The sequence below is a fragment of the Gastrolobium bilobum genome, unplaced genomic scaffold (genome assembly GCF_033153095.1).
Source record: "Gastrolobium bilobum isolate Gb01-03AN ecotype WA unplaced genomic scaffold, APGP_CSIRO_Gbil_v1 utg16185, whole genome shotgun sequence".
NCBI classification, from domain to species: domain Eukaryota; kingdom Viridiplantae; phylum Streptophyta; class Magnoliopsida; order Fabales; family Fabaceae; genus Gastrolobium; species Gastrolobium bilobum.
The window spans coordinates 305,878-318,575 of record NW_026899733.1 but is presented as its reverse complement, the minus strand read 5'-3'; the positions used below and the strand labels follow the sequence as shown (position 1 = coordinate 318,575).

The following is a 12,698-nucleotide window of genomic DNA, read 5'->3' as shown; positions in this document are numbered from 1 at the left end:
TCAGAATCGCACGATATACGTAATAATTTATAAACTCAGCAATACGTATCTAAAAAGCATGTCGAATAAAGGTTATATTAAATGATATGATACGCATCGTGTATTCTATGATACAAAAAATAAATTAAAATTTATAATTTTTAATATAAAAAAAAGAAATAAAAATTTAATTTGAGATTTAAATTTTTAAAAAATATAAAAAATTATTATTAAGAAGGAAAAGAAAATAAATATTTGATTTGTGATTTAAACTCAAAAATCAATCTTAAAAATATATATTAAAAAATTTAAATAAATATTCTAAACCTCTTTACCGACTTTGCTTTAGCCTTACGAAGTCACTAATAGATACTGATAATGATAATATTAGAGTTGATGATTGATCAATATGAGAATAATTGGTTTAAACTTTAGTTATTTATATATTTTGTATATTTGAATCTTTTTTGGAATTTGAATTTATATGATATTAAATATATTATATATTTTTAAATTATTTTTTATTATCTTTATATATCTTACTATTCAATAGGATACATGAAACGATACAAAAAACAAACGAAAAATGACACGTATTGCGATTCAACTACCTTGTCGAGAACACTATATTTATTATAATATTTATATTTTTTATAAAGCTTTAATGTTTCTACAATAAACTTAGATAAGTTATTTACATTAATTTCCAAAACAAGGTTAAAAGAATAAAAAAATATAATAAGAAAGACTATTATAACTTTGAAATAAATTATAATTATAAAAAGGAAAAAATATTTCTGCAGTTAATGCAGATAAATTATCTGCATTTATTTCCAAAACGACGTCGTTTTGGTATTGAAATCTTAAAAAATTATAAATATAAAGACTATTATAACTTTGAAATAAATTAAAATCACAACAACACCATTATTTCCGTCCCAAAATGACATCGTATTGGGCTTACTGCAGATAACTTATCTGCAGTAACTGCAGAAAAAGCGAACCCTAATAAAAATACCTTAATTTCTATTCTAAAATAATATAGTTTGGAGTTCAATATAAATAACTTATTTTCGTTGATAGCAAGAAAAAATCAAACCCTATTTTTATAATTATTTAATAATTGAGCCATTAACTCAATATCGACCTAGTCCATTTTGCCTTACTCGCGCATCACAGCAGGGGTAAAATAAAAACTAAGGAAATTGATGCAATCATATTGTATTTAACATGATTATGTATTCTTGTAATTCTTTATCCCAATATTTTTTTTCTTTTCACCATTGATTCATCATCCATCTTATAACATGTGAGAGAGGATGACAAAGAGTAAAAATGAAGTGAATGTAGCTTTCAACCGATTTTGCCGCTTCTCCAACCCCTGATCTGGTACATTTTATGTGAGCAAGTGCGTCTCTTTATCCTCATCTGGACACTGTGCCTGCGCTGTGGTGAATTTTCCGATCTGGTTTGTGTTTCTGAATCCACCCTCGCATTTTCGTCGCGGAACAAGTTTGCAGCTGCGGACATGGCTGGGCAATGTTGGCCTTCTGACACTGAGGTACATATATATCCCGATCTGCTCGCTAAATTCCCCTTCACTTTTATTTCGATTTCTTGCTTTGCCAATCATAATTTGCGCATCGCGTGCTGACATTGCTGTTTCGATTTGGTTCACGGTGGTGCATTCTGCTCTTTGAAGCTGTTTGTTGATAGGATTCTGTATCTTGTATATTAGATTTGATCTTGCATTGGTTAGTTCGCAATTGGCTTATTTATCTCGAAACTGATATTTGTACATCTTTTTTTTTCACATTTCTTTAGTTGCATTTGGATTGGTTACTGCACTATCATTGTCGTATTTAGCTTGCTCTTGAATGCAAGAATTTTTGCATTGGTGTAGTCTTGTGATGACGGGAAAGCTAAATATACAGGGTTTTGGATTGTATTATTATAAGATTGATTGATCTGTGTGCAAGGAATATATGGCAAATCCTCTCCAATACTATAATGTGGCTCAATCTTCGGATAATGTCCGGCATGACTGTAATTCGCTAGCAACTTTTTTAACTCATAAGGCTACTTCGCCAAAATTTATGGTTCTTGACATTTTTACACTATTGTATGGAAGTGGAAGTAATTGAAAAATATAACGAGAACCGGAATGAAAAGTTGAGGGCAAGCCTTGGAGCAGTGATAAATTTTGGTGAAACAGCCTTGTTGCAAAAATGCATGGGTAAGATTGCATACAATTGATTTTCAACCTTACCCTCGCAAGTCGGGGAATCTTGTGCACTGCGGGGCGGGTTTGCCCTTTAACCTGAATGAAAAGTTAGAGGGGAGGAAGCATTGCCTTTTGATAAAACTTTGCTGATTCAATAGTCTTTGACACTCAGTGATTAATCTATATGTAAACTGCAGCTGAATGAAATGAGAGAGATAGTTACCAAAATGGCAAATGTGAATAAAGAGGAAGTTCGAGTTGTAGTATCTCCATATCGAATTTGTCCTTTGGGGGCACACATTGATCATCAGGTACTTGAATATATCTTTTTCTTTATGTTAGTACAGAAGAAACTTAATGAAGGATCTAGAGAAAGTTTTATAGGAAACTTTTGATTAACCAATACGTACTAGAGCACTGGGGCTGGGCAGATAAATTTCACTTGTTCAATTATCAGGCTATATTCTCACAAACTTTACTTGAAATTTTAATGAGTTCTTTTGCTCTTTCATTTGGTATTTGTAGGGTGGGACTGTTTCAGCTATGACAATCAATAAGGGAATACTTCTGGGGTTTTCTCCTTCTAGCCGTGGTGAGGTAAAATTTGACCATGTTCTCAATTTAGATTGACAATTTTCTTTTGTTCAAATAGCAGCTAAGCATATCAATGCATTTAAATTGGCCTTTTATCCTTTGAAATTACTTGTTTATTTGGTCTCTTGCACTTACTAGTCATGATGCTTTCATTTGTTTAATGAGTGATTCCTGGGACCTTTCTTCTAGGTTGTGATTCGTTCAGGACAGTTTCAAGGAGAAGTTAATTTCAGGTAACAGGGTCAGTGATCATAAGGATTTGTGTTTCCCTAATATTGTTTGGAAGTTCTCTTCCATCGCTCATAATATTATCCTAGGCTACTGTATGCCAGATGCATTAATTTAGAGGTGTGCCACCTCTCTGACCAAATTATTAGAATTACAAGATGCTGAATAATGGTTAGTGAAGATGAAATAGAATTGATAACTTTACTAATTGACAAATGAAGCGAAGCTTCACCTACTTCTATCTTTATGTATATGGCGCGATGCATTTACATGTATAATTTCAAACCTCGAACATCATTTCACACCCAAACCTTTAAGACTTAGGGGCCATGCCAATTGATCTACTAGCTCATTGGCATTTCAACCGCCATTCTGATCTTGGGCTATTCTCATTCTCATTGCATAATTTTTTTATTTTGAACTTCCAAAATAACTCTATAATTTGCACAATATTAGTTATAAAGTGAGTGGTATTTGATAGAGTTGATGAGATTCAGCAGCCAAGACAAACCACTAAGACAAAAAATGAGAACTCAGCAAAGGATTCTTCTGAGCTACAGGAACAATGTGACTGGGGACGTTATGCTAGAGGAGCAGTACATGCACTACAAAGCAGGGGAAACAATATTTCTAAGGTCAGGTATCATGCCGTGAAGGTTCATATTTCTGTTTATCACTTGACCTAGCTAAAATTATGCTATACATACATCAGATGGATAGCAGTTTTCTATGATAATCTAGTTTAAGTTGTTCTATTCACTTCGATAATGAGAATGATGAAATAAGACAATACTAACAAAGTTGTGCAAACCCCGCACTGCTTGTGATGCATTTCTGGTTTTCTTGCATTGAAGATCACTGCATGCAATTTATTTCTTTTATGTTAAAATGTGCAAACCCCGCACTGCTTGTGATGCATTTCTGGTTTTCTTGCATTGAAGATCACTGCATGCAATTTATTTCTTTTATGTTAAAATGTGTACCCACCCATCCTTGTCACAATGCATACAGGGTATCATAGGATACATATGTGGTTCTGAAGGTCTGGACAGTTCGGGCTTAAGTTCTTCTGCTGCGGTAAGATAGCAATTTCTCCGTCTACTTTCTTTTTCTCTGGTCCTCAAAATAATGAAAAATCTGAATCAAGGGGCCTTGTAATGAAATTTGAAATGAAGTTCATCCGAAGAGGATTGAGAGAGTTTAGCTTCTTGATCAAGATTCATTTTTGAGTGTGGGTTGGGGATATTGGGACCGAAGATGAATATGGAGGGAGCAATTTTAGTCGTCGACGTTATCTGATTTCCTTTCTCTATCCATATGCACTACATTTCCTAGCAGTATCAGGATTGTGACTATTGATGAAATGATGATTATTTATTCATTTATTTGACTGTAACTTTATTAAAAATAAAAAATACCCTAATAACCCTGAATTGCTAATAATACCTTAGTCACAATCAGTTCCCAATATATTATTCCACTCTTGAATTAATGTTAATATCCATTATTCCAATCCTATTCTCAATTTTATTTATTTATTTATTTTTTGTTAATAAGCTGCTCATTTCGGTTTTCTTTTCGAAAACAAATCGATCCTTCATTGCTGACGTTTTGGCAACTACGCTTTTCTTTTTTTGGGGTGATTTCAACTTGACAGGTTGGAGTAGCTTACCTCTTGGCTTTGGAACATGCAAATAATTTAGCAATATCTCCTACAGAAAATATTGAATATGATAGGTAAGTCTATCCAAATCCTTGGAGACAGTCACAATGCACTCTTCTTCAACCATGGGCACATGTATGAATCAGTGTAGGTTAAGGCATCGAAAGGTCAGCCTAAGTAGATGAGGTGAGGCGCTGGAAAGGGTCAGCACCTCTTGGCACTTCAGTTGTTGGACTGTGGGACTCTTAGCAGCAGACAGCTTAGGGCTTTGTAAATTGATTATCATAATCTTTTATTTTTACTATGAATGTCATGCTTGGGAAGTTCATTTATATGGAAAATCAAGGCACAATGATCAAATATATTACTGTATTATTTTTCTATTGTTAAATGTCTTTCTTTTAGCAAGGCATGAGCTTTTTTCACATTTAACTACCTTGGTATGGATGGGTATTTCTTTGTTAGAAAAAGGCCAATACTATTTTCAAACCTTCACTTCTTACACTTCTCTTGCACCTTTTTAAGCTACCTAGTTACTCATACTATGCTGGATAGTAAAAAATGCTTCTGGAATGTTACTATCAAAGTTTGAAAGTTAAGTTGCCACCAAAATTTAAGTGGAATTACAGCCTCATCCTTTCAGTCACTATGGTCACAGATAAGCTACTGAATTATTTCTTGATTGTCTGGTGATATTAGATCAGCTATCATAAATGTTACTTTTCTCATTATAGGTTGATTGAGAATGAGTATTTGGGTCTGAAAAATGGCATAATGGACCAATCAGCTATATTACTTTCAAGCCATGGTCGTTTGATGTGCATGAATTGCAAGGTAATATCTGGATATGTGGTGTTGTTACAAGTTCTAAACGTATTTTTATTTTTTAGAGCATATCCATCAGTTGCAGAATCAGATTTTGATACTTGGGATGTTGATCATGTGTCCTTCTGTCACTCAAACTACCTATTGTGTCTGTATGTATGCATGTTTATGTGTCTTTTTTTCATCTACATGGAAGGCTGTAGTGAAGGAGCATATGTGTTTGAAAATCATTCAAACGGGGAAGGTCATTGTAAATTGCAGCCAATATCATTTATCTGAATCCTCAGCTGCAAAGTTTAAATATTCTCCTCTCTAAGTTCCTCAACTTTAAAACCGTATAATTTTCTAGGAGAGCAGAGAACTTGCTTAGTGCTGGGGAAAATGCATTTGTCAACCAAAACACTTTCAACTTCTGCCACTAAATTGTAGCATAAGTTGTTATCTCACAATTATAAAGAAATCTTTGTTCCACAAACTTGTGCTAACTGCTAGATCTTTTTAATTTTTTGCATTGGTTTTTAATACGTGCTTAATTCATATATGATGAAAATTGAAAAGTATTTTTCGTTTGCACTTAGATAAGAATTGGTTGGTTGGATATCCAATATGATATAAACAACTAGTTTCTTGTTGAATTTTCTTACATTAGTATAGCTTAAAGCTTCTTCTATGGTACTTCTTTGATCGTTGCTCTGCTATTTTTAGCAAAATAAATAAAATAAATGAAAATTTCACTTTTTGATTTCCTATTCATAGTTACCGGTCTACTTCCTTCAAATCTCTTATATTCATAACATACCTAGCATAAAAGCCTGCTGTATGGGCTTGATTCTTCTCATTCTTTCGTAGTTCTTATATATCTGGCTTCTTTGGTCGGATTACTTTCTTTGAATTTCGAATAATAAGCTGTATAAAATCATGTAAAAGAAAATAAATGCATTTTAGATCTACACAACTCTGTTCTCGCTATTATCGTCTTCATTCCTCTGTTTCATGTGTTAGTTTGGCTTATGCAGACCAAAGCTTATAAGCTTATTCACCTACCAAAGGAGCAAGAGTACCTAGAGAGTGAGCAACCAAAAGCAACCAAAATATTGTTGGCACTTTCAGGGTTGAAGCAAGCTTTGACTAACAACCCTGGATATAATAAGCGAGTAGCAGAGTGTCGAGAGGCTGCACGAATTCTTCTTGAGTAAGTATTTCTTTTTTTTTCTTCTCTGATAATATATTACTGTTGTCATTCATATTTTTTAATAGTAACTTGAGTTTACATGCATTGCAAAATATTTCTGAATTTCAGTGTCTTAGATATGTCAACTTTACACTTGTCCGAATGGTCGTCAATATAATTAACTAGAAGATGGAAGCTATTAATAATTAAAATGGATACAATACCGATTTTAGTCATCACCAATTTCAATTTGGCCTCTCACAGGTCATTTTTTGCGTTGTAGTCCCTTAGTAGCATCAACTTAGCTTCTTATAAAGATAAATGAGGTAAATTTTAATCTCAAAAAGAACAAAATTTATGCATATTTTGATTAGAAATGATATAGGTTATGCTGCAGCATGATCATTTATTTAAAGGCAAAATACAACGACTTCTCTTAAAGTTCGGTGAAACTACATACTATACACTCTTTGTTTGCACTAATACACAACTCACTTAAGGGTGTTTAGCTTCTGTTTGTTAAGTACTTTTAATTCTCCAATTACCCCCATTATTAAGGCAGGAAAACCGGTGATAGTGACTGAGTCTAGTAATGATTCTCTGATGATAGTGTTTGAGGATTTTGGAGAGGACAAAGGGGATTTCGATTAAGGTTTTGTTGTTTGGCAGTAGAGAAGGGTGGTGCTCAGATTCTTCAATGGAGGTTGTGATTTGTTGATGGCTGGATGGGGCAGAGTTTGTGTTTTGGTTATGTTGGTATGAAAGATGGATGGAAGCTTCATGGTTGGGTAGCAACTGTGGTAGTTCAGTGGTTTGGCTTGGGGCAGCAATGGAAACAGATTCAGGCTGAGTAAGACGGAAGAGGAAATGTCCCCATAAAAAAAGGAAGAGGAAAAAGAAAAGGGTACTGTAGTCATCTCATGTTTGTTGCTGTCATTAAAAGTCACGTGTCCTACACGTGGTACCCCATTCATTTGACTTTTTATCGGCGCTTGAGATGACTTTTTTCTAAAATTTGTTAAGGGACAAGTTATATTTACAAACTTTTTTATTTACAAACTACATTATGTAGGATCGATCCTACATTAATCATACAATGTACGACCGGTCCTACATTAGTGTAATTGCAAAAAATAGTTTGTAAACGGATCCTGTCCCATTTGTTAATTAATATATCTTAGTAAAACATAGGTTTTATGTTGATTATGTTTGTTATAATTTTTATTCATTGGAATTTTGATTCTTATAATTTTTTTCAAGTATAAATCTATATAATTCACAGTATTAATATCTTAAAAAGTGAGTATTAAAGTCTCATAAAAATATTTTAGGAACCAAATATCATATAAGTCAAAACTCTGTTCAAACTAAAATTTACTTTTGAATTTACACGTTTATCAAACAAAAAATTACCAAAAGCACATGCACCCTAGCGTTTCCATTTTCTTTTCCAGATAATTTGGCAAAATAATCAATGACACGGGAGGTTTATGTTATTTTTAATTCATTCTGCAGAGCATCAGGAGATTATAAAGCAGAGCCCATTCTATCTAATGGCCAGTATCTTAACTTATCACGTTTGAACCTAGTTATATCTTTTTTTATCAAATCGTTAACTGTAGTTTTTCTTTTTCTTTTCCACTGAGCAGTTGAACCAGAAGTTTACGAGGCTTACAAGGTATGAGCACTGACATGCTAGATCCAGAAGTATACAGAATTTTTTCTATACTAGTTAATTTGTATGAAATAATGGCAGTTGATGTCTTTATTAATGTTAAATTTTGTGCAGGCATAAGTGTTTAATAAAAATGAAACCTATAGCTAAATAAATAGATTCATTTGTTCTACGAATGCAGTTCTGAGTACTGTATGACCATAGAAAACTAAGAGACCTACTTAAACACTATGCACTAAGGTATCAAAATTCATCAGTCATGCAATTATATGCGAAGAAACAGAGTTCTGGAAAACCTTGGGTGATGTTGGAAACTGAGATGCATAAACTATATAGACAAATTGAATTGGCACATTTCACTTTCATAAAAAATGATGTCTTCTGGAATTCCAAACTCTTGACATGTAAATCATCTGCCATATGAAGAATAATCCCTTAACTTGTGAAGCCCCTCACAATTGAGGCTGGGTGAGACTAAGAATAACATATTTTAAGGGCTAATGAAGAGCAAATGTGGTTTTCTGAGGTGATATCAAGAGGAAAAGGGCCTAGGTTGATAAAATTTATTTCTTTTTTGCATAATTCTCATTGGATCTATAAAAAAAATGTGATGATTGGATATATGAAATACATATTGGAGTTCCTTCAGATTAGAAACAGCATAATAAAAAACTTACATGGGAAGTACTCTATATTTGAATAGTTTGCATCTAACTGGAGCAATCTCTCATGTATTCATTCCCAAAACAGGCTTTGAAATGTTCTACAAGGTAGAAATGTAGGATTTGATATGCCGAAATTTTGAATGTTCAAAATGCTGATAAGTGATAACATTATGCATGTCATATTGGCATTCACAAAAAAAGATTTTGTTTTCCATTGAATTAGTTTCCTTCTATGATAATTAATTTAATCTGTTCTATATCTTTCTAGGTTATTATTACTGTTTATGCTTCCTTCATATGAGTCATATGTATAATTTGAATTCCAGTTATGATTTTAGCATAATCATTTAGTCCTACATTTTGTTTGTGCAGTGCAAATTAGAACCCGATCTAGCCAAAAGAGCAGAGCATTATTTCTCAGAGAATACGCGGGTTATGAAAGGTACAATCTGTTGAATTGCTAGGATAAATCTCAACTTCAGAGGTAAATTTGTGTGCTGCTCATTTTTGCTTCTGTGTTTTGATGTAATATATTTTACTGTTTAACACAGGAATTGAGGCTTGGGCAATGGGCAAGTTAAAAGATTTTGGAATGCTCATTGCTGCTTCTGGTTGGAGTTCAATTCAAAATTATGAATGTGGTATAAACCTAAACCGCAAAATTCATTATTTGAATATTCTGAAATTCAAATTTTTTTGCTCCTCTAAGATGAAAGTGACTTGAAATACAGGAAACCAATTGGGAGGGGGACTTGTTTCTTCTACAGTTTTCAACTTTCCAATTATCTAGTTGCCTATCTTGCTATAAAAAATCTGAGACTAGTACAAATATTGACTGTTCTTGTCTGGATTTTTCTTTTTAAAAAGCTTGGGGTTCACGATGGTATTCTCTTTAAAAAAAGAAGTACCAATTACTTTATTAAAAAATTATAAGCTTTATGTCAAATATTACAAATCTAGTAATAAAAGTTACAGACTTATGAAAATTACAGATTAAGTAATAAGTTTGTAATTTTATAAAAGTAATGTGATACTCTCTTTTTTAGAGGGAGTAGTGAAGTGCACCTTAAAAGTTTGAAAAGCAGATTTAAACCATTCTTCCAGACATAAATACCTTATAACAGGCTTCATACACGCTAAAATTTAGAGACTATAAATTGGAGTAGTTAAATTCTTATCATCCCCTGAACAAGTCTCCATTTGACTGCCCTAGCAATTTCCTTCAGCACCCAAATCTTAAAGACTTGGGCTCGTGTCAATTGAGCTTCAATCTTATTGCATTAGTTTTTATTTGTAGTTTTCTTGTTTTTCAATTTGGATTTATTTCTTTTGATTAGTATGAATTTATATTCTCTTGTTAGATCTTGTCAGTACTTTCTTTTACTTATTGATATTGAAGCCTAAAGGAAATGGTTGTCTACATGCCATTTTTTGGTTCCATCATAACGGAAGCTTAGAAAAAATTCCTTTCCCAGCCAGAATTTCCTAGAAGCATATAAGTATTGAGTCCTGAAAAGTTATCTAAAAAATAAAATGGAGTCCGGAAACCACTATAACATTTTACGCAAAAAAGTGTTGGAACGTGTATTGTTCCCTTTACTACTTTGAAACACATTATTTCTGTCCTTTAATTCTCTACTATTCTATATTTTTCTCTACACTTTATGTTTCTTTATTGCTTTCCTAAAGCTTTCTTCCAAGCCCTTAGCACATGATGGAAAGTTCTCTACTTAAAGTCCAGATTCTCAGTTTCTCACCAATGCAATTTATTTTCTGTTATATCACAATTCCATTTTACCTGATCTCAACGTTAGGTTTTTTTTTTTTTGGGGGAAGGTGGGGGGGGGGGGGGGGGTTCCGTTGTCCTATCAGTTGCAGTTTTTTGACAGACAAAATACCGAATGCAGCTTCTTAGATGAATTCTGAAGAACATTCTAATTATTTAATCAAACGTATCATGAATAATTTTTCACAAGCTTTGATTTAAATAACATTACATTTTTAATGTGTAATGTTTGTGGGGGGTAACAGTGATTCATAAAGTGGCCAAAGTTTTAGGTTGGGAATTGCTTCATAAGTGGAGTCATCTGGTTAAAAAGTCTTCAACCACTGCAAGTCATTCAGGTTGGAAGATTTACTGATGGCTTTGTGACTAAAAGATCGTAGGTTTGAATCCAGGAAATAGCCTATTTGCAAATATGCAAGGGTAAGGCTGCATACAAGAATTGTCCTCACCCCACCCTTGCTAGTTGAGGTTTAATGGAGAGTGATTTTTGTGTGTGTAATAACATTGCTATATTGCAGCTTTGCATACTCGAGGTTTAGTTCTTAACCAGCTCATTTTGAGTCAGCATACATAACTTTTTTCTTGACTTTTTTCCCTCCATGAAAATGCAAAAATCTCCATCCAGTTTCAGTTCCTTCTAGTTTAAGCTCAACTAGTTCAAATATTTAAATTTGATAATTAATCTAGAACCTGCACATGGCGGGAGCTTTGTATAGCAAAAGACTGGCTTTTGATTAATTAAACCATAAACTTAAGATGTTTCTGATGACAGGTATTTAATATGGTTTCATTTTTGTTTTAGTTTATGTGTGGTTTAAAAGTAATATCTCCTTATGTTTACAAGAAATGAAATTTACATGCATCTTGTCTTTAGATAATTTGATGTCTACGAATAACTATTAATGATGTGTCTGCCAAGGTTCTGAACCTCTGATTCAACTGTATGAGATCCTTTTGAGGGCTCCTGGTGTATTGGGAGCACGCTTCAGTGGTGCTGGGTTTAGAGGGTGCTGTATTGCATTTGTGGAGGCTCACCTTGCAACTGAAGCTGCTTCATTTGTTAGGACAGAATATCTCAGGCTCCAGCCTGAGTTAGCTAGCCAATTAAGCGAAGACACAGCAGTTTTGATATGCGAATCTGGTGATTGCGCACGTGTAATTTGAACAGCATTTTGACTCTTACTCGCCGTCCACCATTCCTAAGATAGCAATCGTAGCTGTGAATCTCATTCCAGTTCATCAAATCTTCTGCATTCTTTTCATTTATTATGCACTTACCTTTTCATGTATTCGATTTACATTTCTCTCTCTCTATCTATTTACCTTTTTTCATTTATGAAGGCTTAAATAACCAACAATAAAAAATGGAAACTACTGAATTGAAAAAAGGAAAATTAAACAAAGATATAATGCCCTGTAAACGGAGGTATTTAAGATATCTTGAACGGATGTTAATTTGTTAAATTTGCACGTGTTTCTAATTTACACGACGGCTACCGTACTTTGTCTCGGGGCGGACCTACATGTGACTAGGGTGGAGCGCATTTACTGTGGACCGGGGCATGATGGTCCGTTTAAAAAATAAAAATAAAAGAGAATAGGGGAGGAAATATAAAAAAAGAGAGGGGTATAAGAGTAATTTTTTTACCCAAAAAGGAAAAGGACCACAAATTTTTTTTATACTCTCGGAGTATATTAAAAAAATCTGCTAGGGTGGGCCTCCGTCCCCTCTCTAAAATATGAAAATATGTTCTACTATATAATATGTAACATGGTCTTTAAAAACAAAATTTTGAAAGTGCTTTTAAAAAGTGAAAAACAAGCGATGCTATTCATAAAAAAAGTGTTTCACCCATTTATTGCACTCAAATAGAGATAACTATTATTT

General features: G+C 33.3%; 1 protein-coding gene across 1 annotated transcript; it reads left to right on the top strand.

Moving 5' to 3' along the window:
- The first annotated feature begins 1,298 nt into the window (after positions 1-1,298).
- Positions 1,299-12,006, top strand: LOC133293118 (galacturonokinase). The gene is made up of 14 exons (XM_061491654.1): positions 1,299-1,540; positions 2,401-2,514; positions 2,729-2,800; positions 2,987-3,030; positions 3,507-3,660; positions 4,037-4,102; positions 4,683-4,762; positions 5,423-5,522; positions 6,530-6,705; positions 8,200-8,240; positions 8,334-8,362; positions 9,397-9,466; positions 9,576-9,665; positions 11,730-12,006. Exons 1-14 carry the CDS (start codon positions 1,508-1,510, stop codon positions 11,972-11,974), a joined length of 1,314 nt encoding a protein of 437 aa, XP_061347638.1. The 5' UTR covers positions 1,299-1,507; the 3' UTR covers positions 11,975-12,006.
- Positions 12,007-12,698: the final 692 nt, after the last annotated feature.

Excerpts from the sequence above, each read along its gene's own strand:
- LOC133293118 (XM_061491654.1), top strand. The coding sequence starts at position 1,508 with ATGGCTGGGCAATGTTGGCCTTCTGACACTGAG. Across the intron at positions 4,103-4,682 it reads GCTTAAGTTCTTCTGCTGCG|GTTGGAGTAGCTTACCTCTT; the intron begins GTAAGATAGCAA and ends TCAACTTGACAG. Across the intron at positions 5,523-6,529 it reads TGATGTGCATGAATTGCAAG|ACCAAAGCTTATAAGCTTAT; the intron begins GTAATATCTGGA and ends TGGCTTATGCAG.